Here is a 27,758-nt window from a genome sequence, read left to right as displayed (position 1 = left end):
GAAAGCTACAACAATGTGAAACGTGCTTGCTTACGATTCAAAACACCAATGAAATGGTCTTGAAACACATCTTTCTTCTTATTAAACAAATCAGTGACACATTTAAGCTGCTTATTTAATTCATCCACATCAGGGCAATCTGTCTCTTCTTGGAGTAATGTCACATGGTGTTTTTGTTGTAGAATTTTCTGATGTATCTCCTAACATTAAAAAAAAAAAAAAAAAGACATCAATTAAAAGGAAAAATCTGAAGTGCAAGTAGAAGTTTACTATACAGGGCTGCTTTGCTACCAATCAGAGTTCTGTTCTGCCTGTATGTCAGAATGATTTCTTACAAGAATTAAGAAATAAGCACTCAACTCTCCTTAAGCAGTGTGCATACAACTCTATGTATATGTAATCACACATTCACATATATTTTGACATCACACATAATAGATATGTGAATGGGATAATAATACTGTATGTTCCAGGGAAGCTGGGAGAATTAATTAAAAACTATTTCTTTCTTCCAGTACCTGTGATTTCAGTGCCCCAAATATTAGTGGTCTGATACATTCGCTGCTCAATAGGAGATTTAAATTTTGACAGCTGTGAACCTCCAAGCAAAAGCAGCTCTTTCTTCACCTCTCCCCTGGTGCAAAGGATGGAAAGTTGGCTTAAATTGCCTACTGGGAGCTTTCCTTGCAGGCAGGCTCAAGTGGCACAAAGACATCTGTGTATAACCCAGTCTTGGCAGAGACACAACCCAGTAGCCCACCATGCTGGGTGATATACTGTTGTTGTATCTACCACTAACCACTTTCAGTAGCTGCAAAGATTAATTACCTACATATGATAACATCCATTGAAAACAGGCTTTTCTTCTGGCAGCTTTAGGAAATATTCAAGTGAAGCTCTTTACTTCAGTTATTCTAGAAGCTTACCAAATGTACAGTCACTTATGAAGACATACCCAGGGTAAAAACAATTAAAAAAATTATAAAAGATGTTTAACTTATGGTACACTACCTCTAATTTAGTAAAGATCTCTAAGGTGTCAGAAGGAGATAATGCTTTTAAAAGTGATTCAGTCATTCCAATCTGTGTCTTGGCCAGATCGAGGTCACCTTTTAGCTCTGCTGTATTCACAGTGAGTTCACTGGTATGCTGCTTCATTGACAAAAGGTCTTTTATTAACTCCATCTTCTGCACAACAGATGACCTGATAACCTTAAAATTGGAAATAAACAAATGTCAGAAATTATATTGGATTGATTTCCTATCATGCTGTAGAACAGCATGACAGACATAAAAAGCAATGAAATGATCTGAAGTCCAAACACTTCAATCACAGTTTATTCCAGTTTCTTTCCTCCCCACTCCACAAACTTGAAGGTAATAATATTTAAGCCATGCTTTTCTGAGGAGGAATGATCTGTTCATCTTCATTAGCAATGCATTTACTGATGCTGCTTTACTAACAAATTTGTCAGTCTACTATAGTGTCTACTCTCAGCTGGATAAAAACCTTATATGTCAGCCACCAAGAGAATGAGAGTTCAAGCTCCTCTCTACAACACGCCATCCTGCAGAGATCCCGCTGGGTCAAGTTCCCCACGCTGACCCCAAAACCAGGCAAGGAGAACAGAGAGGCAAGAACTCTGGCTCAAGATTAGTCACTAAGGAGCAACATATCCATAACCTTATCCTTAAGTCTTCTGCAGATTTGCACGAGACAACAACTCAATGGGATTGTGGCCACATGCTGAAAAAACACCCTAGGTGGCTGAGGGTGTCTGGTGCTCCCCAGAAGCATAGCACGCACAGCACGGGGTTTCTGAGTCTGTTTCTAAGCTATTTTGATCACTTCAATCAATCAAACTCCTCTGAGTTCAATGGTTGTTGAGGATAAACACATAAATAGCCAAACCAGGTCAAGCTCAAGGTGCATCTGACAGACACCATGAGCAGAAGCTTGTGGAACTGGGATAGGATCAAGGTATGCTCATGTGGTCTCAAACAGCAGAGAAAGACTTTGGTGCAGGAAGTCAACACAACAAGGTGAAGATTTCCTTGTGATATCCCAAAAGAAAACACCACGCTGTGTAAATAGCTACATACTACCAAGCTATATCAAGCCATGTCCAGGTAAAGGTACAGTTCAAAATGCACCAGCAGCGTGCTCAGTTGCTGGGATCCCCCAAGGGATGACAAAGTTCTTTTGTGCCTTGCTGTTTGTCAATAATGAAAGGCCAGATATTGGCATCTTCAGGCAGGACTGCAAAACAGCTCGGTCAGGTCTGAGCCCTGATAAGGCACATGACAGAGAGAAGCCTTTGTGTTTAAAATGACAACTTTAGTTCCAACAGATTGGGAAAGACATGAAATGAAGTGCCAGTGCTAACAGCCAACAAAATATCTGTAATTATCTTTAGGTAGATTTAAGTCAAACAAAGAAATTTTTCTGGCAAAGATGATGCTAGAAGCAGGGCTTTTAGTCACGAGTACCAGGATTTTGGCTGTAAAAGCTTCTTCCCACCTGTAGCTCCAGTGGAGGTTCATTACTATTCAGAAGTTCTTCTATCTCGGCCACTGTGTTGTCAAATTTCTGGAGTTTCTGCTCTTGAACTCGTAAGCATGCCTAATGGTGGAAAAAACACATCTGTACCTATATTGCTTTCTCTCAAATATAATTTCTATGCTTCTGTTCAAAAAATATATTACTCCTTTTCTAATTCTTCATTTTGTCATATACAGCTCCCACAGCCAGTCCGTTTCCTGATTGTCATTCTAGCAATTTAGACAGACATTTTTGTCCTAGGGTCAGAAACATTCCAAGTTTCTCAGGTAAAAGCAGTAGTCAATGCAAATCTAGCACAATTTAACAATCTTAACTTCTTTACTTCTACATGAATCCATGCAAAGTTGGAGGAAAATAATCTTTATTTTGTATTTATTTATTACTTCTTAAAAAGGTGTAACATCTCTTAAAATATCCTCAGATATCACATACAAGTCAAGAATTGGCATCATGATGATACACTTTGGCAATGATGTGATAAAACACAACACTTCCTGTACGTGCTTTTTTAAAGTATCCCCCTTTGTATATGAAGACCTCTACTCATCAGAATGGATTTTGGAACAAGCTGATAACATGACAGTAAAATACCAGATACCAGCTTCAACTTATGAAATAGGATATGGCAAAAACAGTCACGCTGTCTCAGATTCCCAAGTCATGTTTCCAAATTCCCTCAGGACAAAATATTTCTTTGCAATCTCTACAAAAGGAATCCTCAACACCCGTTCACCCCCTGCAGTCCTTAAAAGAGTTCCCATTTCCATATTGGCAACAGAGGAAAGGAGGACTTCTCCCATGTTATTTATACTGAAATTGTCTCTAAATATACAGTCAAATAATTCATTACTCCGTTTTTTGTGATACATTTCTTGAAAGCACATGCACCTGTGCTCTGCTGAGTGGTCACAAAGGACCCTGGGTTTCAACCCTATGTAATGTGATACATATTGCAGCAATTTGGGTTGTAATTAACGTTAACGTTATGTTTCAGGACCCAGATTAATGTTTCAGATTAATGAACCTAATCCCACTTAACTCTGACGCTCACTAGAAACTTTAATCACTTTACAAAAGTACAAATACACTGAATTCAGTTTTCTCCCCTATTCCACTTTTAGAGTGGCTCATGGGAAATAGTCTCTCCTTTACCCTTTCTCTCCCTCTCTTTTGTGAATTATTCTCTTGCATAGGAACAGCAGAGTAACTCTGTTCCAGTCAAAACCCCAAACCACAACACCTCAGCACAGCCACCTTCAGCACAGCCTTTCCTGAGCACCACTAGAAAGGCATGTCAGGGGCATGGTCACACCACTGTGGGCCTCAGCAGTTTCTAGGTAACAAAATGGCTTTTAGGATGCAGTCACCAGCTAGTGCATTTTTTAGTGTAGTCCCCAGGGACCCGAACTACCCCAAGTCAACTCTAACAATAGAGCGGTAAAGAAAATGATAATGTGACAAAATATCCACCTCTACACAGCACGTGTGCTACTGTTTCACTGGGAAGATCTATATAAAAAGAACACCTTGCCTTTCTATTGCTCTGCAAATTAAAACAAATGAACAAATAGAAGCAGCAATAATGTTGCAAATAAGTGTAAGGAAAAACAGGGCATTTGTAGCATGTAAACACTCTGAAAAAGCTGCCTGCACAATTTCAAACCAGTGGATATGGGATTTATTTATGTTTCAACCCCACTCAAGCAGGAAATTATTTCTGTTTAGCAAAGAATGGCTGTAACTATAACAGAGCAGTGCAGCTGTTTCATTATGGCCCTAAAGTCAGAAGTTAAAACATTCACCCCTATACATGAGGTTCTTCAACAACACAGAACTAGGGCATGTATTTCTACACCCCACTGCACCCCTACTCGTAGAGTTAATGCTATAACTTGTGTGGAAGAGGCATGGGCAGGTCTTGCCTAGGCTTCACTGATGTCTGCCCGTGTGCAGCCTGATGACCTGTAGCAGCCAGCCACTACTACTAGGGTCACATTAAGTTACACTGGGATGCATACCAAGACAAGGATCCCAAAAGCAAATAAGCCATATCTACAAACTCTTCTTGAACTGTGCATTGCCCAGCCGTTTCTGAGGCTCCAGTATCTTCACTGACAGATAATTTCTAACTAGAAAACTAATCATTAACCTATATACACTCTTTTCTTTCTTCTCTATGTATGAGGAAATATGTACACCACTATATTTAGACTACAAGCTTTCCAGGCCTTCTCTTTGCTATATATTTGTATAGCACAAAGGGATGAGGGTGCATTTGTAGCATAAAGCAGCATTTGTAGTGCTCCATTAATTTAAAATAATTTTGTATATCCGCAGAGCCTGTATACGCATAAACACATCTCTATTTATTAGTTTCCAAGACCTTTACCCCCTGCACATTACACAATATCTTCAGTGAAATTGTCCAGGCAGATACAATTGCAAATGTTACGACTTCCTCTGCTTTTGCAGTGCGGATATTTCTTTGTGATGTGCATGCTTATAGTCAGAAGTCTATATCACTAGAACATGAGTTTAGGGTAAAGAATTTCCATTCAAATTACCTTTAACTGTGTAAGGTCCTCTTCAGTCAGACAATGGTCTTCAATGTTCTTGAGTTCTGCATTTGCCCAAGCGTCGATTGTGCCAGATAAATTAAGAAGTTTGTCCCACAAAGCCTGAGCTCTTCCCAAATTATCACAGTAGTTTTCAGTCTTTTCATTGATCTACCAAGAGATTTATATACAGAAAATGCACACAGATTTCAAAATGTTAAATTACATTCTAAAAACAAAATCAGTGTAATATAATCTGAGCGAGATGAAACCACCCCCATAAACAAGTGCGGCAAGGGAAAAAAATCTCATGTGTCTTCACGGCAAACTGGTCATGGAGAAGATATTTAAATCCCTGCTACACATGTCGCTAAACACACCAATCACAATGGCAGCTTGCCAGTTTTAAGGCAGGTTTAGGAAGGAGCCTTGATCATTAATGTTTATCTACTTTCAGTAAATACCATCTAATCTCAGTACTGATGCACCGCTTATATCAACTATGGCAAACATTTCTCACCAACAGTACCAGCATTGTAATTCTCTCAATTGTCTCCAAAGCCTAAATACACTAAAGTTATTAATGGAAGCTTAATATTGCCATTCTGCATCTCCCAGAATTATTTACTGCTAAGAGCGCCAATGCTATAAACTACCTGACACATCAAAAGCGTTACACCAATAGCCACTTGTAAGCTTTGCTCTGGTAAACACTTGGATTTCTCTCTTAAGAATCTACCATATTGCACTTAATTTATTCCAAATATTACACACTAGTCAGAATCAATTACTATAATGCATAACAGATAAGACCACCCTGATAATTTGCTTTTTACATACATCCAGCCATCTGTCCACAATGATGTTAGCCTCATTCTCAAATGGAGGCTCCTCAAAGCTTCTCATTTTATTGAGCTGGAATTGAAGGTTTTTGCAGATCTGATTTATTTTGTCTACATCTTCAGAGTGATCATGAAATTCCTCTTTTGCCTCTTCAATCTGTGAAAAAGACCAAGTGGATATTTACAAACATGTTTACTTAAAACAGTTTCTTCAGTAAAATGTTGTAAAGTGATGTGCTATTCTTCTTACTTTAGAGAAATAACAGCACTACAGAAAATAATCATTTTAATGTAATGTGATGAGACTAGGAATGTATCCTCTGCCATTATATCCCTGTCATGCTGATAGGAACATTTCCCTATTAGAAATCTGTATTGTTCTGTTACTGGCTGAAAAACAGCTGAGTGGGAACTACAGACAATATACTTCTGACTATAAGATTCAAAACCACAGTTTGATTTAAAAATAATAATCACAAGATCCAAAGGGACTGTATATATCCATACATAGAACCTCACTTACAAAAACAAACAATGCACAATGTAATAATTGTCTGACATATTCTTACAAGTCTAAAAGAAAATAACCTGGAACTTTAGAGGTTTTGAACTACTTTAAAAAAAAAAGAAAAAGAGCTTAGATCCTACTTTAATGTAGCCATTATCAAATATGCTACTATGAGAAGCAGAAATGTCCTTTTTTTCTATTTTCTAATTAAGCACTGACTGCTTCTTTGTGCTTGTTTGCAACGTCAGTGTTTACAAACAACATGGAAGCGTACTGGAAATGAAACACTGACCTCTAGCGTTAAGCAATTTGATATTAAAAGCTCCCATTTCCCAGAGCTGGCAAGCGTCTTCTCATACAGACGCTGTCAACCACTGAGAAAAGGGGAGGGAGGGAGGGATGGCAGTTACAAACCAGAACAAGGCAGACAATCTTCTCTGTTGCCATTACATATAATTGTAAATAACAAATCATCGGTACTCCAGGACATCTGTGCTATGCAGCTGCTCTTGCAGATTGCAATTCTGAGAGTAGTTGTTGCAAAACTCAGGGTGGGGTGGAAGGCAAATGATGCACATGGACACCCATCCCATTGCCTGAGTATTATATTTATGCTCCTTAAATTTAACCATTCATGCACCAGTTGAGAACAAATGTTCCTGAATAGTATAATTGATGCCTCATCAGATAGCCTAAAAATGGCATCTGAATAACTTGTTACACAACCCAGCCAGGGAAAGTGAAAACTGTGCAGTTAAATGGCCACAGTGGAAATGCTGCTGTTCCCTAATCCATTAGCTGCGGACACCTATGTCCAGTGGTTGTATTCATGTGGCTAAGAAGAATGTAGCCAGCAGTCAACTTTTTGTCTGACCAAGAGGTAACTTTTGAATACAGGGGAGTGTTCAGCAGTACTTGCTCGTTCAGTCTCATCACCTAATGTATAAGCTACTATAAATGTTTAACTGCTACCAAGACAGCATGGAGTAGAAGTTGTTTACTGAGGCCAAACCTCTTATATAGAAGGTCTGTCTTTTAGGTACGATTTTAGGAGAGAAGAGGAGTGAAATGTGTTACTATGGCTTCTAACCGCAGCACAGTTCGGTCAGCAGTCAGAATAACATCAGAGATTCACGCTGCAAACACAGCCAGCTCAAGGAAGTACTGCATTGTCAGCCCGCTCAAAACTGCTTTGGCCTCCAGAAGCCCTCATCCCAGTGCAGCAGCACGCTGGCAATCCCCAGGTTGGCTCTGAGCAAGGTGGCAGTGACACGCAGCAATGTACATACATTTCAGCCCAGGAAGCATTAGAGTTGCATTAGATACTATTTTTGCTTGAAGTGGTACAATGTTTTAAACTGTCCCTTTAGGAGTGAATCAATTTGCTGCTTTTGTACATTTGCAAACTACCTCCTAGAAGTGGAAGAAGGAAGAAGGTTTCTAACTTGGTGGAAAAAATATAATTATTCTAATGGGTATGTCTGAAATAGGTCTTGCTGAGTTCAACGTGTGTTTTTGGTAGGACAGGATTTCATCTTATTTTGGTATTAGATCAAAACAGTTTTTCCATTTTAGATCAAAACCCCCTTAACAAGTCCTTGATTCACTAAGTAAACTTAAGACATCAACTTAAAACCAGAGTACGGACTGTAAACATAGTTTGGAAGCCAAAGTGAATGCAAGGACTTCACATTTACCCTGAAGCCAAGGCATACAAGGTCAACCCTACACCTGAACACTTTGTTTGTTGTTTTTTTTAAAAACTTCATTAAGTTTCTTTTACTCACCTTTGTTATGAGTCTGTTCAAATTCTCCTTCCCCATGTAAGAATTTTGCTGTGCAAGGACAATCTCCAGTTTCTGGATGATGCTGGTCAGACTACTTTTGCAGCTTTGGTACTGCTTCAGGAGCTCCAGAGCCCTTGCACACTGCTCCTGGCTATTAAGAAAAGAGATACACTATTTATTGGCTATGCATAAAGGACCAGCCTAAGCTTCTTGTTCACTTCCTTCTCCTATATTCAAACACATGAGGAGTTTGACTATTATGTTCAGAAGAAATTAAATGGGCAGGATAAATTAAACTGGCACAAACTCTATAACACCGTGTGACACCTGTTGTGGTTAAGGGACAGGTTTTTTTTGAAACAAATGCCAGTCACTATACTATGCCTCTGATTCATATTTAACCATTCTTCTGGATACCAGTTATGTTCAACATTTCACCGCATTTCACTGCTAAATGATAGGACTGTGATTTCTTAAAAATAAATACAATTAATGAGCTTTGGCTGCAAAATTCTATGTGCAATTCTAGGAATTAAGATTGTTTATAGCATCATAATAGTAGCATTTCCTAGTGTACCAGAATTTCACTTGCTTTAAGATATGGTCTAAGGCTTTTTTGATGTTTCATTTTACAAGCAAACCTCTTACTTGTACAATGCTATTTTAGAACATAACTTTTCTTCTTACCATTCAGCAAGCAAGAGTTTTGTATCCTCCCATAACCTCTCTGTAACTCTGCACTGCTCATTTGCTTCCTCTGCTTTTTCCTCTTTCATCTGCAGGAGCTTATTAGTGATTTCTCGCATAGATTTCATTTCAACAGCAGCACAATCTAATTCCTTTTCCAATTCCGTTAATGATTTTACCCTTTATTAGAAAAAAAAAAAAAGAAATACAGACTTATATTAAAGCAAGCCTTTGATTTTTCACCAATGTAATTACTAAGTTCTCTAGAAATTCATCCTGAGCTGCACATACTTACTATATTAAATGACACCATAAAAAATGTAATTTGACTCAGTCCTTCAGATCAGTTACACTGACCTAAGAGCTGCTTGAGAAAGTAATCCAAAATCCTAAAGGCCAATAAGATTTGTATGAATATAGCGTATTAGTTTGCATTAAAATGTTAAGGGCATTCTGGCTATCTTAAAATAAGGTCTAAGAAAGGAAGTTATGCCATAGTGTGTGGGATTTGACAACACAAATAAATAAATAAATCACAGCTTAAAAACTCCTTTCCCTTCCCATTTTCCCCACACACAGTTTATTCGTCCTTTGCGAGGCTGCAGACAGCTCCCCTGAAACAGTATCAGAGTTATACAAGTTATGTTGGTGACTTTCTCAGGGTATGGTAAAATAACACAAAGCTTCTCCAACTCAAGGGTTTAGATCACGTCACTGCTTAGCAAGAAGATCTGTCTCCCTGGCTGAGAATTAGCTTACTGAAAATTAAGATCATAACAATCAACCTCCTTCCATTTCTTTTTCATCAGTACTGCTTCCAACAAGTACATACAAAGTATTTTAAAAGAAAAAAATTGGAGAAGGCTTCCTTTGTTGTAAGGCAGAGAATAAAAGACAAACTCTCGATTTTCTTCAATGCTACAAAGACGCTTTAAGACACATTTGTGTTTCAGTGCTCTATCAAAAAGGGGCCATAGGCCCTCTGAGTTCACTGAAATTATGAAATTACAAGAGCTTTGAAAAAGAGTTCACCTTTGTTGAATAGCTGGAATCGTTGGATCCTTCAAGCCTATTTTGTTAATTCTATCACGTAGATCCTGAATGTTTTTAAGGAGTTCACAATTTCTTGTGGAAAATATCTTGTATAAATCATTTTCCTCTGTCAGCATCTGATCACTTGAGTGACCACAAGTCATAGTTAGCTCTTCAGATAAATTCAGAACTAGTTTTTCACACCAGGTCTCTCCCCCACACTCAGCATCTTCCAAGCAAATATCAACTGCTTTCAGGCGTTCATCCAAACATTTAGCCTCTTTTGCCATATGAGAGACTTCTTGTGCAGCCTCTCTCAACACTTTTTCCTGTATTTCAGGTTGACCCGAGGAATCTGTGAGACGTCTTACGGAACTCTGAATCTTCCTCAGTGAGGCCATAAAAGCTTCTAGATCTTTAAGGACTGTCTCTCGGATCTGCATTTTATGGCTCATTTCTTCAAGCTGGTTTTGATAATAAAACATAATTTTACTTGCAGCTTGCAGATCTATTGGATCAAATTCATCTCTTGCTGAACTGTCCAGGTTTTCCAATTGCTTGCACACTTCAATCTGGTTTAATATGGACCTCTGTAGCTCCTGAAATTGAGAGAATCATAACAGTGTTAGCAAGTGAAAGAAAATCTTTATCCTATATTCAAGCTGAACCTATGACTGAAAAACAAATTATACTGATCCAAATAGAATATATGTATATATATCGTTAAAAGAGTGAAGGAGAACATTTTTAAGATTTGGGTGTTTGGAATTTTCATTGCAATTTAGGACTGCGGGAGATCTAGATATGAAAACAACATTAAATGCAATTGAGTTTATTAAATCTGAATCATTACGCCTATACATTCAATTAGCCATTTGCTAAGAGATAATATCATATTACAAACACAGACATAAGGCACTACGAGGCAATCAGATTAAGGCAGAATGACTTTGTCATGGCAATACAGTAAATATGCTAAATAGGGTGGTTGAGAAAGAAAAACATTTTTTCCTCATCTGGATATTGGTGGAGGAAGGGGAAAAAAAAAGAAAAATCAAGTAAAATGGTATTTCACATACAAGTAATATGACCAGCACTATAAAAAAGCTCAAATCTCTTGCCAGCAACCTCAAAAATAGGAGAAAAGGATTACAAGAGTCCTGGGACTGAAACCAGCAAGCTCTTACAGCAGACTGCTACTTCTGCCACCTTTAAAATTCTTTTTTTTGCGATATTCTTGGAGGAAACTTACACACATGTAAAATTCTCTCTGTGAAGCCTGCACACTGTCTGGTTAAAGGATTACGCAGCCCTCAGGCAAACAGCAGTACATCACTGTTGTGAAACTTGGAAGTGCAGGGCTGGGAAAAAACGCAAGACACTTCCAGAGTCATTTCAGACAAAGAGTGCACATGCACTCTGCCCAAGAGCTTGAGAGACCTAAACCCTACTCAGCTTGAGAGCCAAGGGCAGACAAACACAAACTTTCAGTACTGTGTAGCAGTCCACATGTTCAGCGGGGACAGAATATTAGGAAAAAAACAACATCGACTCTGCCTAATCAACAGACCAGAGTCTAAGCACAAGATACTGATATCAGCAGAATAAATTACTGCATACATGCAGACCTTCCAAAGCCATCCTAAGGCATGCTCAGATCCCTCAACAGATGTGACACAAGGCAGCTTAGTTTAGCTCAGTAATTAACACTGCATTATTTATATCACTCCACAAAGTGACATAAAGCCAGGTGGGAACAGCATAGATCTGTAACGAAGAAAAGTCCTAACCTAAGATGAAATATTCACAGCTATGCTTTTTACAGTCGAGACTATCAAGGGCGCCCACTTGAGTCTACAGGAGCAATGGCATTTGAAGTGTATGGATTAAAATGCTGTTAGATGTCAGAAGTTTTGGGTAGTCTTGTGAATTGTCCCTAAGTCCTAAGAGAGAAATACCATGAAGTTCACAAGTTCCTACAAATATTAAGAACTATTCTGGTTAGGGTGTTGTCTCTGCATCTCTGCCTTTTCCCTTACCTTTAGCTCCCTGTAAGCAAGATCACTATTCATCAGATTAAACTGTTGGATGTCCTTTTTGTTCAGCCGCTGATCTAATTCACGTAGAAGAATGGATTCATTTTCTATTGGCAAAACGATTTCCAAAGCAGTCCTTAAAGAATTTGTTCTACAAGAAACATAAAGAAACACAAACTAGGAAAGCCAGCAAGAAAAGACACTTGACATTTTACAGCACAAGAAGCCACAGAGGTATTGTAATTGACTGTCTAATTGATCTAATCCTCCTCCTCCGGGGTCAAAGGAGTTTTTCTATTGATTAGTAATACAAGCAGTGTGAATCCCAGTGCATTTAACCAGAAGGTTGAAGGAAATAAAAATAAGCTTGAGAATACTGCACAGCAATGCTACAAAGATCTGGCTCTGAGCTTCCTGGAGAGAACCACACTATCTGCAAGATACATATGAGCTATGTATAATTAAGAAAAAGATTAATTTCATGCAATTAAAAAAAAAAAAAAAAAAAAAAAAAAGAATTTAAAATACACAGATACTTTCTCTAAACTACATTATTTCCTTCACAAGCATCCGTTGATGAGCTACTCCTTTGCCAATATCATGAAATATTATTTTATACCTGGTATTTATAATATCCTGAAGTTCTTTCCATTCTCCTTCTAGCTTGCTTCTTGTCTCAGAGAGAGTAGCCCTTTCCACTTCATCCACAAGGTTTTCTAAGGTAGATGAGATGTTTCCCAACTGTGTCCAACCAGAAGTGGTATCATTCTCTATCACCTAAAAGGTATGGAAGTGGTATCAATCTCTATCAACTAAAAGATATGAATAGTTAATTGAATTAATATGATTCTGCATTTTACAACAGACTGGGTAGTTCATAAAATGACAATCACAAGAGTTTCTGCAGAAAAAGTTGAAAATGTCAACTTTAGTTAAGAATTTCTTTTTTTTTTTTTTTAAAGACCCAATTCAGCTGTGTGTAAATCTCTGTCAGCTTCTTATAACAAAATTTTCTATGTCAGACATATGCCTGGCCTACATTTTATAAAGGTTCAATAAATATGGTTCAGCCATTTTTACACAAAATGAATGGAAAATATCTCATTTTATCTGTGTTCAAAAGAACAAAACACAAACTTAGAACCACACCAAGGTCTAATGTGCTAGATAGCCTTTGTGCTCTGTTCTACAGAAGACTTGGAAAATTTTAATAATTAAAGTCCCAACATTAATTATGTGCCTCTTAACAGCCCCTTAAGTTTCACACAAGCCTAAGTTGTAAGTCCTGGAAGAGTTTCATTCTGCACATGCACCATTGGCATTTGATGGTTCAACTTTGAAGACTTCTGCAGCCCTGGGTTTGGTCCATCATTTCCCATTCCCACTGACAACAGAGCTGTTTTCTACAGTTATTTTTTCCATTAGATCCATTTCAGTCGGCAGACCACGAACTGATCGCCACCAATTTCTTCTTTCAGCAATACTGGTAAACCTCCACTGCTAAGTTGCAATTCAGTTCTGCTAAATGCTGAACCCTTCATTTCCCTCTGCTTCTAATAAATCTGGTTGTAAGGATGCTCCTTACCCCTTGGCAACACACATAACACATGGAAGGCGATGGCTCTACATGAAAAAATAATAACTTAGGCACCAAATATGTTTTTAAAAGATGAAGACTTACTTGTAGTTCATGCAGTTTATTCTGAAGACATGAAGTATCTTTTATTTCATCAGTAAAGCCAGATGCTACTTTTTCTCTGCTTATTTGTAATAGTTCCTCCAGGTTACTTCTTTTTGTGTTATAGCTAAAGAAAGATGGAATCACTTTCAGAGAGAGTATTACTTCTAATTTAATGGAACATGGCAGAGGTTGGGACTTGCTAATCAAGGCTGCCATATAAAGTAAGCAGATTCTATTGCAAATGCATATTATTACATAAGTCCCACCTGAATGGGCATAAAGGAGCAATATATAAAAGCACTGAGACGTTGCTCACCTGGCTAATCTTCATGTGGGAATGCCTGCTGGCATTCTCCAAATTCAGTTTTCTGAATGTAAAAATGTCAGTTCTTTAAAAACTTGCCACATTTTTTATTTTACACTACTTGCAGTTATTAGTAAGGCAGATTTTTGATGATACAGATTTTTCTGTCTAACAAAAGAGCAGAAAATTCTTTTTTTATAGCTTTAAGTGTTCTTCCTTCAATGCCCTGATGTTTGAAATTTTTACCTACTACAGTGTTTCCTTATTAATCACAAAGCAATATTAAGTAAACTGTAGTAGAACAAGAACAGATTTTTTCACAATTAAAGTGTGCCTTATGTTTGACACATTCAATTAATTTATGGATGTCTAGCACTGTATCATCTCTAAATACACATACATTTTATCCTTTGAAAATTACCTCTCTAATAAATCTGGTGAGGGCAAATGACTGTCTTCCTCAAACATCTTTTCACAGGTTTCTCCATTGTGATGTTCCACATCTGTCTCCAAAACTGTTTCTGCAGCTGGTATTGATGTCTAAATAAACATAAAAAAGGTGACAATGACCTTTGCATCATGCTGTGTCAATACAGATCAGCAGGCAGCTGTGAGCTGCAAGAAGCTATCGCTTCACATGTGCCAAAGAAGACGAGAGATAACCACGAATGCATGTTGCTTTTAACATTTACTTAGTCATAGTTTCCAAATAGAAAGGGTTTTTGCTCTGTGACCAGAGCCCTGAAGTCCTGCCACAGTAAGAGCAGTAACGGAAATAATTATTTTTTCCTTTTACCAATGATCTCTCTAGACAGAGCAGTTTTTCTTAACAGCATTGACTTCTTACCTCCTGTACTGAAAGTCTATCGGTTTGTTCAGAAGAACCAGGCTCTTCTCCATTCTCAGAAGCAACAATGGAGTCCCTATGGTTTAAAAGAAATTTTGGCTTAAGAACAAAATATGGAAAACCAAGGGAAGAAAAGAAACCTTAGCTAATGATTACAAACTAAGAGCCCAGCTGTGCAGAAAAGTTACCAAACATGCTCATTTATAAAACCTCATATTAAATGTTTAGAAAGTACAGTTGCCTGTAGTAATGTACTTGTTAGTACATTTGCATGTCACAACATACATCTGATTTCTATGAGGTTACAACACATCATGCACTCACTGTTTCTTAGACAGCTCTCTTTTTCCAGCACGAGACAGCAAGGCTGTGTGAGTATCTGACACAACTTGTTGAAGCTTTTCTAGCTTTTGTCCGCAGTCTGCAATGAATGCCTGAATGTCTGGGACAGTTTCTTTTGCTAGTCTTCCCAATATTTTAAGATCTTCTAATGACTTGCTAAGTTCTCTCAGGCTGCCTTCCTGTGAAAAAAAGGCCTAAACAAAGAAAAATAATACAATAAACTCATGTTAAGCCATAAGGATGCGCAATTCTAATTATTCACATAATTATTTTTTTTCTTTTTCTATTGTCTTCTTGGATGAATGCACTTGAAGTGTAAGCTGTCAAACCAGGAGAAAAACATTTATTTTCTCAAATAAAGCCAGGAAAGAAACTGAGATTTTTGGGAATGTGTTCCCCAGCTGCATTCCCAAGACTATACTGACTCCTGCTTGATTTTGAAACTCCTTTTGTTACTACAATTCTATCTACTTTTGATCCCAAGTCCTCTGCATACTTACATTGAAAAGACATGTTATATTGACTACAGAAAAAATAGAATTGGAAAATGTATTTAAAGTATTCCCCACCGATAATTCTGCTTTTGAGTGTGAAATCAATATATTAATAAATGTAACAAACATATGAGCAGAAGGAATGCACCTAAGGATGCTTATTTCTCTTTTCTTCTGCTTATGCAATATTTGTTCAGAACGAACCCATGAGAAGCAAATACAAAAACTACACTTAATTCAGCAAAGACCAGAATTTCAACAAGAGAGCATTTTCTTACCCTTGTAAGTGGTAAACTGGCTGCATCAATGCATATTAAAGAGGGTGGAGGAAAATACTAATAGCAATGAAGTAGAAAAAATATTGCTTACAGAATATGTAAAATTCACTATGGCTCAGCCCAGTAAGTAAAAAATGAAAGTCTTATGCCTAACTGAATAATTTGTATGTAGCACAAACACAGAGGTGAAGTGGGACTATTGCACTGTGAGAAGTTACTCTCACTTGAAGGCACCTAAACCAGCTATACAACTATAACAAAATAACTGTAACAAATCAAGAACACAGAAACATTTCTTATTTTTACACTTTGCAGAGATAAATCTGTTTTATGCTCCAAGGCTGTACTAAAAAAAAAAATTGAAAAGATACCACACATACAACAAGGAGATAACTCTAACAAAGAAGCTAGTATCTGCAGTCAAAAATGCAATGAAATAATTTGGGTGGCCTCTTTGTTCTGTGTTTACATAACACCAAGCAAAAACTTCCACAAACACAGACTGCAACACTGTATATTAAGGAAGCAGGAGCAGGAAGGACAGACAATGCATTCAGAAAGAGAGGTAGGTGAGCAGAAAAGGAGTGGGTCAGGTACCTCATGTTCCTTGAGAAGCCCTTTAGTTTTATCCATACTTAGGAATTTCTTCTCTTTACCTAGTTGCTTATTGATTTTTTTTAAGGTTGTGTTAAATTTCTTTTTTTCCCTCTCTATCATGAGCTGGACATAGGACATAATTTCATGATGAACTGCCTGCAAAATTCAGAACACATTATCAACATAAGATGGGCAAACAGTATTATAAAGCAAACAAAAGCCTCAGAACATACTGTGGCAAAAAATTGTTTTTCCAAGCTGCCAGGCCTAATGAGAACAGACAGTGGATTCTCCTTCCTTTATTATCTCACCTCCCATCTTTTACGAACATCTTTACTCTTTTCTTCCACTACCAGCTTTTCCTGATCAGATGAAATATTTTTCAGTTGTTCAGCTGCTTTCAAAAATTTGTCAAGAACTTTATTGTCCAGAGCATTAAAAGCTTCCTGCAAAAAAGCACCATAAAGAAAAATAAACAGAACCAAATGTAGCCTATTTACCTAGTAAAATGACTTGACACAACATACAAAAACTATGCATAAAGCACATATGAATGGCATGTATGGGCTATAGTCACCCTTGCATGGATGAATACATGGGCATTCTCCACTCTCACATATCTGCCAAAAAGTTGCAAACAACATCAGTGTATGCTTTTTGGAGCAAAGCTAACAAGAAGCAAAGTAGCAAACAAGAAAGATTAAGGTTCCTGAACTCTGCTTCATTTCCAGGGAACATACGTGCCATGTCCCACGTCTGCCAGGAGGCAAGTGAAAGGTCTGCACAGCTGCATTGGGACCCTGTGAACAGTTCCAGAAGCTCTGCACTGCCCCTGCCCATGGCTGCCCAGGACTCACTGTGCAACATGAGGCAGTACAGATTTTGGGCACTTCAATTTTTCCTGCCTCAATAAGGACCTCTTTAAGAGATCTGAATTCTGAGATCAGACACTTTCTTTACAATTTACTCTCTGGGGAAAAAAAAAAAAAAAAAAAAAAAAAAAAAAAGAAAAAAGTGGAGATTCAGCATTTATAGTCTACTTCAATAACTTGTCCAAAAATTTAGGCATATGATTCAAGATGGGAATCTTATTTATTTATTAGGCAACAAAATGGCTGTACCCACAGGCATCTGTGGATAATGGAATAATTTAAGTTAGGACAGGGCACTGACTAAACTGGTATACAGCTTTATATTTTCTTATTCAAATAGTCTACCAAGTCAGTATGGGTTAAAATACTAAACCAAAAAGTTGGAAAAAAAACATTAATAGCTACCAAAAAAATCTCTCTTACTTTTCTCACTGTGGTACCTTAGCTTTTCAAATGCCAAATAACACAAAAAGAAATACTCCATCCAGCTTGTTCAGAAAAGAAACCTACCTCGTATCTTGAAATATGCTCTTCGGGACTTAATTTTTGACTGACAAGTTGCACAGCCTTTGAAATAGAGGCCTCAAGGTCTATCTGTGATTCTTCAAAATTGAGCAAAGCTTCCTTTTCTGAGGGACTCTTCTCAGATTTGGGCAGGATGTTGTTCATGTCACCCATGACAGCCTTGGAAGAAAGAGACTTTTCAGAATACGCACAAGTTTCATTCATTACATAATGTGATTGCTTCATTACATCACTCAAGTTTTTCAAGTTGAGATACTGATCTTTGAAATGATCTAATTTTTGCCCCTGGCAAAAGTCTGGGAGTCTGACTCCAATAGTCTAAAACCTTTCTTGTCTTACACGACAGAAAAGGACTCTTCTAATTTTAATTTGAGATGTCTGTGCATATTAAGTCTAATAACAATGAAGAAGGAGTACCTCTATTTTGTCTCTAGCTTCTTTAACTCGTGCCTGCAAACCAGCGGTGTGAGAATGCTGTTGGGACGCCTGATCTGAAGCATTTTGCATCAGGGATTGCAATATTTCTTCTTCTGCTGCAACTTGTTCTTGGTACGAGGTTCCTTTTGCAACCAAGCTCTGGTTAAATGAAAAGCATTAGAGTCTGCACAGTATTTATGTTAAAAGAAACTGAATTAAAAAGCCAGTATTGATCACGGACAATCAATATTTGGTCAAGGAAAAATCTCATATTTCAATTATGGTTAGTATATCCCACTGCAAAATTTTGGTGTAGAGAGAAAGAAGTCTGCTGCCATCCACAGGGGATTCTGTTTGCTGACAAATTCTGTCAATGTGATATTTTCAGTACTTTGCCTCAGAGTCAATTAGAAGTATATTTTAAATATGCTCTCTCACCTGAACAGCTTTCCACATGATTGTACAAACCACACATTTGGATATGCATCATCTGATTTGCAGACACCCAAAATTAAGTGCATATCAGGACTCAAGATTTTCTAGTGGTATATTGAATCCTAAAAGGCAGGAAGCAGCTGGGTATTTTGCATGCAGAAGTGGTGTGCCATATTTGAATATTTATCATGAGAGTCTCTATTAGGGCTGTTTTGATCTATGAATATTCAACACATTTTCCTGTTAGAAGTTGTCAGTTAGCATTCTTTAAATTAAAATCAGTGCTTTGTTCTGGATCTTGACCTATTGTACTGCAGGCAAAAAGGAACCTGATCTCTTCTGCTCACAGACACATAGACATGTTACCACTCACATTTTGGAGGCTATATTTCAGGGTGTCTTTTGTTACGCCTTTGTTTTTACGGAACTATTGTCATACTGCAAAATGAGGCTTAATTTATAAACATATGCCCACAAAAAGATGAATATATTCTTTTCATAACCTCATACCTCTTAATTCTGTAAACTAAACACAGTGCAAGAAGGCACAACTCAAAGTAAACAAGCACAAGGACTGGTTTGCAGTTACCGTAAGTGGATTTAATGTACTGAAGAACCTCTGTGCTTAATCTTAGCACTTGGACAGAGGAATTCCAGTGAAACCTGCTTCTCATGGTCACCTTCCTACCACTAGACTATACCACCACTGTTGCAGAAACAGCAAACGGGAACATAAGACAGTGCTTCAGCTTCTCCAGTGCAAAGCCTGGCATCTCTGTTCAATATCACCTTCACTGGCTAGTGAAGAAAACAAATCAGACTTTGCACTGAAGCTGATGAGTTCGCTGCACATATTTCAATTTGCCATTTGCTGGGAAGGAACCATAATCCACGTAAGAGAGACAGGGGAAGCAACATAACGGAAGTAACAAATAAATTCATCACTGCTCATTGTGGATGTTTAGAACCAACTGCCTATAAGCTGAGATACACAAATTACCTAGCATGCTGCTGAAAATACTTCCAAGTATTCAATTTTTTTCACACATAAGCCTAGACTACAGCCAAGCTGTTCCAAATCTCCTGCTTGAATGGGAAAATACATAATAGAAAGCACTGTATCACCAGGGAAAATTCTAGTCTCGGCACCTTGCCAAGTTTTAGTCTGCTGCAAGTGCTGTGCTGGACAGGAGCAATTAACACCACTAGAAAGCATGCTGCTGATCAACAGCACCAGTGGCACTTCACTGGCGCTTGCTTGTCATCTGGACACACTGCTGCTGGAAGAGTCACTTGTAGTTAGCTCGTCTGGGACTGATCCTGGGAAATAACACTGAACTACTAGAATTGGCTGACTTTTTACTACTTTGTGTTACAGCACAAAATCCACATTCGTTTCTGCTTCACCAATGAATGTGTGTTTTACTCCAACAACTAATCTGGGCCAAAAGATGAGAATCTGATAAATGAGTATTTTAAGCTGTGTATTCCCATTTTCACCTGCAAATATTCCTTTCTCTGAGGTTCCACAGGCGCCTTTTGACCGATCTCACCAAGCAGGCATCCAACCTCTGCTGCCCAACTGTCCACCCCTCCAAGGAGCTCTTCAATTTTCTCCACGGTCCCTGGAAGCTCCCTGGCCTTTTCCACAGTATCTGTGCTCTCTTCGCCGAGCTATGAACAAAGAGCAACATGTTGCATTTTTTTTGCCACCATTTATCATGACAACAGTAGTGTTAATAAATATCACTGAAAGGCCCAACTTATAAAATTAAGAGCTCTAATAGTCCCAAGCAGATAGGTAATGTTGTCCTTGTGTAAGCATTCTAGGAAATGTAATATATGTAACATTAAGCAGATTCTATAGGAATTTACAGCCGGCTAAAAGCCTGTCAAGTGAACTGGTGTGAAGTTGCATAATCCTAGAAATACCTGTGCAGCATTAACTACTTTCTTCTAGCTGAGGCAAAGATTATACAACTTAGGAAAGGTTCACAAGCTCTCAATATATGGAGTACATCCACCTCTAGAACTAAATAGAGAATTTCATCCTGCCATAAGATATCCCTTTGTAGGTGGTTTCAAAATTTCAATTTAAAAAACTGAGTATTTTCCAGAGTGTTGTAAAGAGCATTTAACTGGGTTGCAAAGACTTATGAGTGGGATGGGATGTCCCCGTGTATTCTCTGTTCCTCCTGTTTTAAAACTGGCAATACTGAGTTGACTGAAAGATTTGTTGACATGTGATTAACAAGCTGGTAAATTTAGAAAAGATGATTTTGAAGGCTGCTTGTTGAAAGAGTAGTATGAAACTGGTGACTTACAAAGTGTGTCCTCTTGATAAACTTAGCCCACCTCCTGTTCAGTTTCTTCAGCTCTTTGGCAATATTTGATCCGACTTGCTCTTTGCTGACTTCGATGAGATAGTTTCCAGCTTCATTTAAGGAACCATGCACTGAATTCCAGCTTGCCAGGATCTCAGCAGGGATCTAGAGAGAGGCATTGAAATAATTTCAAGCAGAACCCTGCCATGACTTTACTTCCAAAATGAGGAATGGAAAAACAACAACCACAACTGTCACATATAATGCTTGCCTTCCAGGAGGCTTCCAAGTACCTCTGCCATGAGAAAAAGAAATCCAATGGCGTACCTCTTTTGGATGCTCATTTCGCTTTTCATCCAGCCATGTCTTTAATGAGTGGAGATTTTCTGTATAATTACTCCAGGAAGACAGGACTTTCTGTAGGGTACTATTTACATTGGCAATATAATCTCTGCACATAGAAATCTTTGACTCCACCATCTTAAAAAGTTTGGTAATTTCTTGAGGATCACCAGCTAGGACATTAAACAAGGGATACCATTATACATTTGGAAATATATATAAATATACATATATTTTATTTTATATATATATATATATATATATATAGTATTTTACACAACACTTAGGTGGGAATTAAAACTGGTGATGGCACATCAGTTCAAAACAGAGGTTTTCATTATCAGTTTTTGAGGAGGAACTTACCTAAGCCAGGACTGCTTATGCTTTTATTTTTCAAATCTTCACAGATGTGAGTAGCAGTTTCTAGCTGTGTTTCAAGTCTCTTTTCTTCAACGAAATTCTGCCCAAAGTGAAAAGGAATTGGCATGGGTAACACTGACCCACATAAAATTTAATGGTAGGAAATACAGCTCGGGACATTTATTTTTTTGATACATGCCTACAACCTCTAGGTTAAATGTAAACTGAGCCAAGCCCATCCAGCAACTCATCTGCACCTTTTAGTCTGAATTTGACCCATTTGCTTTCTGCTCATGCAGAGAGTATCTTAAATGGAAAATATTAACTCCTGAATAGCACTGACTGAGTCATAGTCCTGCACGAGTCAGAACTACTTATTCTGAAACATTAAGGATGTAGGGCAATGCTGAGAAATGACATCTAGAACAATTCTGGCACAATTGAGTCCCATAAGTTAAAAAAGTAATTAAAGTGGGTTTTCCTGCATGCACAGAAATATCATTGTGCATCGTCCCTGCCTCAGATCAAGTAAGATCCAAACTAAGGACAGAAAGGGTCAGGAAAGAAGGAATGGGAGCAGATGAAGAGACTTGTGGTTTGAACATACACTCAGAGAATGAGAAGGTTGGTCCTCAGCCCCAGTTAATCTAAGGTGCATCTCAACCCATAGCAAACCTTACACTCCTATGGGAAAGGTTCCTGTATTTTATCAGCTTAAGAAAGACCAGAAATTACACTCATAGAAATAACACGATAATAAGTATTTATGAAACCAACTGAATCAAGAAACTGAGCACAGGTTAATGCTGTAATCCCACCTCACCACAGGGTGAAGTTAATACTACTCAAGAAAACTGAGATTTTATAACTTCCTGTTGTAAAGATGATCTAGTCCAATGAAGGCTCCTTCCAACTGAGCTATTCTATTCTATTCTATTCTATTCACTAAGACGGAATTCTCAAGGAGTCCTGTTAACCGGAGAGGGGGCAAATATATTAATCTCTCAGAGTCTTGATGCATCTTTGGCAGTACTTGGCGTAGGGTAATCCATCCCCATATATAGCCTCTATAGGCCTACATGTGGCATCATTTTGCCGTATTTTTGCACCCCAGAAGCTGGGCTAAGCATAAAATATAACTAAACAAGACAACCGGGAAGCATAAGGAGGTAAGGAAGCTGGAAAAAGGAAAAGGCAACAGCTACAGCAGAATTAGCCAGCGCTGCCAATAATAGTTGATTTTGAAAATAGTAACTACTGAATTATTCCAGAGGCTTGTATGGATTTGAGCTAGGAAAGGACTGCTACTGCTGGCTCTATAAAAAGTCCAGAAAGAAAGAAATTTTCCCAGTAAAGAATTGAAAAGGGCAGTGAGAAAATTAGTCACAGTTGTATCTATTCCTCTAAACTGAAGAAAGAATGAATGTTCGGAGCAAAACTGGAGGACACAAAGGGAAAGAAAGCTTCTATGGAATCTATTCACCCTCCTTTGTCTAAGTTCCAGAACTCAGAAACCTACCATGCTTCTGCTAACTTTCACGGTATCTTCATATGAGGATAGACACATGTTTAAATCAAAGAGAATAGATGGAAGAGGAAATATTGTCAGGGTGTGATTATGAAATATGTATTATTTTAAACTTACATTCCAATTTTCTAGCAGTGATTCCACGGATTCTTTTGTCCCATATTTTATGTCCCAGATATTTAGCTTTGACATCACCTCATTGGCAATGGCTGAGCACAGTCCATAGTGATATTCAAGAAGGGTGTTGGAGTTTGTGAAACACGTATTGTTGAGTCTGCAAACAGTGAAATGTTCCAAAAGTTGACTCAAATCAATAGATGTAGAAGGCAATAATGTATAAGGGTTTTAGCCTAAAAACTCTGAATTACATATATTATATAAAAGCATCTTTTTTCATATGGTGGGAGGAACATTTTAAGATAACAGTTCACTTTTTTTAAGTAGAAGCACTTTTGAGTCAATATTGACTGCTAAATTTATGGAAAATCTTAAATGGTAAGAAAAGGTGCATCTGATATCTGTATGTCAGAGGATCTAAGACTACAGATACAGATTCACTAGTAATTTTTTAGAAAATCCCCCAACATCTTAATAGGGTTGTACAATCTGTAAATCTCGGTGATTTTAAAAGGTGGAAATTTAAAACTGGACAGAGAATTCCCACCCACAGAAAAATCTTTATATTCAAAACATTTGTGCTTCCTACCCACAGTTGCACAGGGCACCTGAAAACCTCCTGCTAATGACCTTCATTTTGCACACATAATTAAGACTTTCATTGGACCAATGACTGGACCTGTCTGCTCTGCATGCCAGTCAATCTGTGCTTAAATGGAAAATGCTCTTTTTCTTCAAGGCACGGATAAATTATGTGCTTTGTTCAGAATAAAAGAGGAAGTCATTTGCAGAACTAGACCACAATATAGTCAAAGTAGAGTGAATTTCAAGCTCATAACCTTCTTTTCATTTCCTCTAGCTTTTCAGGAACTACCAGCGGCATATTCTTCTCATCTTTATTCTCAAATGATTGAAGGGTGTCCAAGTGAGAATCAAAACAATCCATCAAGCCCTGGGGAGAAAGGGAAATAGTAAGTCATTCATTTCAATGCTAGAGTCACCTAGCATTGAACCTTGTTTGACTCTGCAAGTCACCTGCCATTGGAGTAAGAGCTATTAAGAACCAGTCAGCACAAGGCAATCTTTCAGTGCCGTTATTCATTAAAGCGCAATGAAAGTATTTATCTCATCCCCTTCTAAAGTGGATATTTACAGCAAAGCATAATTTCTCCTATCCCTGGGCATCTAGTTAAATATAAGGAAAGTGGAACTATTCTACCTATGCTATCATTTTTTTCCCCACTTTTACTACCATATTTAGAACAAAAATAAGTCATTTTAACAGTTTCAGGATATTGTTATTCTTTGCTATGTGATGGCAAATACTGACAGCAAAACCTAGTGAATAAATTTATTATGTCACAATTGTTTAATGCTTTATTTGAATGTCCAATAGATTCCACTTAATAGCATGCTGATAACATGTCACATTAATTAGTTGTGAGTATTGGTGGGTAATATCCTGAATTTTGAGAGAAAGTACAATTTGCATCATGAAACACCACTGTAGCCACAAGACCCATATATGAGCCATAATAATAAGACTGGTTTCAAGGAAGCAGGAGGAAAAAACTCTCAGCAGAATGTCTTCCCATTCCACCAAAACAGATTTAACAGAAATTAAGTATCGTGGGCTTCTTCTTCTTAAAAATAATAATGATTTTATCTCCGTGTACAATGGGGGGGGGGGGGGAAGAAAATCCTAAACCAACATCTTCCTCTGTCTCATTCTTACAAATGCTTTAACTGCTTATTCTGAAAACAAAAACCTTAGATCAAACGGCTAACATTTGGCAAAGCCATTATCAGTAGAAAAGCCACCTCTCATACCAGGAACTAACTAGCAACAGTACAAAAGAGTGGTATTATCAAGCCACTCACAAGACCCTCTAGATCCCATTCTTTCAAAATCATATCAATGACATGTCACAAAAACATCCAACTTACCCTTGTTCATACAAAAACAAGTACAGAACCACAATGATCAACCAGGCATTGACACACCTATGCTTTTTAAAGTTTTCAAACTCAAAAGGACATTTAAAATATTATCAGTGTAAAGATTTCAAGATCAAAATAAATAACTTGCACGATACTGAGGTATCAGAATACCTCCCATTGCTTTGAATGGAGTAACAGAGTGATTCAGCAAATACTTAACTTTAAATACATAAGCTGTGTGAACTCAGTGGAATGTAACCCTGAGCCCAAGTGCTTTTCTGAATAGATATGTATTAAGCATAGATTTAAAGATAAGGATGCAATTACCCTGTCTTATTACTTAACAAACAAGTTGCAGGAGCCACATAAAAAGAATGCCATAATTTATTCATTCAGTTAGCATTCAATTTTAATCTCACTCCAGTGAAGTCAGAAAACTTCCTTATAGACCTATGCAACTATTTAAATAAACTCATCAAAATCAAAGAGATCTTCAGAAGGGCTTTTCATCTTCAGAAGATAAACATACCTATACTACTTCCTAAAATGTCAAACAGTAATTCCATAACAAGTGCTTTGGTAGGTCAGACTGAAGCAGAATACTCCTTTGTGAGCAGCTTACCTTAAATATCACAATTATTTCTCTGAAGAGAGACACTGCTTTAAATGGGTCCTGCAAATCAGGCAAATCTTCGGCTTGCAGATGTTCTACCTCCTGAAGCCAGGCCTCAATGCCATCCAGAGGTGGAGGCAACATCTGGTCCAGCTCTGCTTTCCATTCATTAATCTTTAAAAGGAAAACAAGCGATTAGATTTGTCACCATTATTTTCTTCCCCGTCCCCAATATACAGACCTATGTTCTGTAAGCTGATGCTTTAGACACCCCAGAAAACAAAAACAAAAAAATCTGTCACCGTTCAGAAAAGGAGCTTCCAGCCGAGTCAGCTGCAAATCAGCTATGTTCACCTGAGACCCACGTTTTCTCCCCAGCCTGTCATCTCTGTAACACTACAGAGAACTTAGAGTTATTCTCCTCAGCTGGTGGCCAGCTCAAGGCCTGGCGACAGAGATGTACACTAAATTACTTGTGAAGTGAGAGGAACAACGGATGCTCTGGACAGCTTTCTATCCTGGGGACTGACAGATGAACATCCATAAAGAGCAATTACCAGCAAGACCCCAATGTATCCCCAGTTGCAACAGGTGGAGGCAACACAGCCAACCTCACTGAAAAGCACTGGCCAAGCAGATCTAACTATATCACTACCCGTGCCATGGGGAAGAGGGTATTATCACCCTTCTCCTGGCTGCATCATTATATGAGCCATAATTATGTCCCAAAAGAATCTTTTAAGCATAAACAGGCCCAAACCTTTGATCTGAAGACTGCTCAGAAATCATCGCATGCCATTTTCTGCAGACCACTCACAGTCCTGATGCTCAGGAGGCAGAAGGGTAATACACAGCCTCCTTCTTACTCCTCTTGGGCACTGTACATCACTTAGCTTGTCAGAGCTTCAGGTTCAGGGTCAATATTGTTTTTATTAGGGCAAATAAAGTATCACCTCCCCACTTCTCCCTGTGCATATTCCTGGGGTAAACTTAGGCTTCTTCACCAAACTCATTCCCATTGGTAACAAGGTGAGCTAGAAATGCCTCTGACCTGAGCAACCAGTTTACTCCACTCTTCTCTCATCTGTTGCTGGCCTTCACTCAGCTCAGCTTCACTTCTTTTTGATGACAACAGGGGCAGGAACGCTTTTTTTTCTTGGTTAAATGCTTCCATAAATGACATCATTTCCTAGGAGCAGTAATTCATAGAAGAAGACTTAGACTGAAACTCATGAAGCCAAGTACTGGCTTTGAACATATTAGTATAAATTCCATTAATATCAAAGGTTGTGATGCATGGAAAGGCAAGAGTAAAAGGCAAGGTCTGAAAGTATAGGTGCCATTCACTAGCAAAATTTGTGTTTAACATCATGTCAGTGCCATCAGGACCTGGATCTCCTCTCCCACCAAGAGAAAGAGAAAATTCCTCCCTTAATGGTCTCCTGCAGACAATTTTATTACAAACTCTGACTACAATATAAACCAAAGGACATTCTACTTCAGGTACTATCTATAGCTAGCATTTGTAGTAACCCTCTGTTTCATTAGCTGGGAAAACCTGCCATTACTGTTATCACAGAAACAGAGAAGCTGACTCTGAGAAGGGCCTAGGAGTTTGAATCGTGTCCAAGTCTTGAACTATGTCTTTTAATTAATTAGACTTTATCGTACTCTCTTCAAAAACCCTGTCTTTGCTCAAAAAACATAAAGCATATATCTGTTTTCTAAGAG

At 38.0% G+C, this 27,758-nt stretch overlaps 1 protein-coding gene across 6 annotated transcripts in view; it reads right to left on the bottom strand.

Annotated features, from left to right (window-relative positions):
• The window catches only part of SYNE2 (spectrin repeat containing nuclear envelope protein 2), a 186,354-nt gene that overhangs the window by 122,964 nt on the left and 35,632 nt on the right, over window positions 1-27,758 (bottom strand). For all 6 annotated transcript variants that reach the window (XM_082762021.1, XM_082762025.1, XM_082762024.1 and 3 more), the window contains exons 11-36: window positions 27,079-27,216; window positions 26,037-26,201; window positions 24,313-24,425; window positions 23,474-23,630; window positions 21,832-21,928; window positions 21,454-21,641; window positions 21,127-21,291; window positions 20,303-20,476; window positions 18,368-18,526; window positions 17,936-18,109; window positions 16,865-16,999; window positions 16,554-16,709; window positions 15,167-15,378; window positions 14,843-14,918; window positions 14,417-14,535; window positions 13,692-13,815; window positions 12,630-12,787; window positions 12,014-12,161; window positions 9,975-10,573; window positions 8,943-9,122; window positions 8,256-8,406; window positions 5,959-6,117; window positions 5,128-5,289; window positions 2,522-2,623; window positions 1,012-1,212; window positions 35-200 (exon numbers count right to left, since the gene is read on the bottom strand). In XM_082762021.1, the coding sequence (XP_082618147.1) occupies window positions 35-200; window positions 1,012-1,212; window positions 2,522-2,623; window positions 5,128-5,289; window positions 5,959-6,117; window positions 8,256-8,406; window positions 8,943-9,122; window positions 9,975-10,573; window positions 12,014-12,161; window positions 12,630-12,787; window positions 13,692-13,815; window positions 14,417-14,535; window positions 14,843-14,918; window positions 15,167-15,378; window positions 16,554-16,709; window positions 16,865-16,999; window positions 17,936-18,109; window positions 18,368-18,526; window positions 20,303-20,476; window positions 21,127-21,291; window positions 21,454-21,641; window positions 21,832-21,928; window positions 23,474-23,630; window positions 24,313-24,425; window positions 26,037-26,201; window positions 27,079-27,216 (4,378 nt within the window). The remainder of the gene's footprint in view (window positions 1-34; window positions 201-1,011; window positions 1,213-2,521; window positions 2,624-5,127; window positions 5,290-5,958; window positions 6,118-8,255; window positions 8,407-8,942; window positions 9,123-9,974; window positions 10,574-12,013; window positions 12,162-12,629; window positions 12,788-13,691; window positions 13,816-14,416; window positions 14,536-14,842; window positions 14,919-15,166; window positions 15,379-16,553; window positions 16,710-16,864; window positions 17,000-17,935; window positions 18,110-18,367; window positions 18,527-20,302; window positions 20,477-21,126; window positions 21,292-21,453; window positions 21,642-21,831; window positions 21,929-23,473; window positions 23,631-24,312; window positions 24,426-26,036; window positions 26,202-27,078; window positions 27,217-27,758) is intronic.

This window comes from Aythya marila (assembly GCF_965140915.1).
Source record: "Aythya marila genome assembly, chromosome: 5".
NCBI classification, from domain to species: Eukaryota; Metazoa; Chordata; class Aves; order Anseriformes; family Anatidae; genus Aythya; species Aythya marila.
This window is presented reverse-complemented; position numbering and strand designations above follow the sequence as displayed.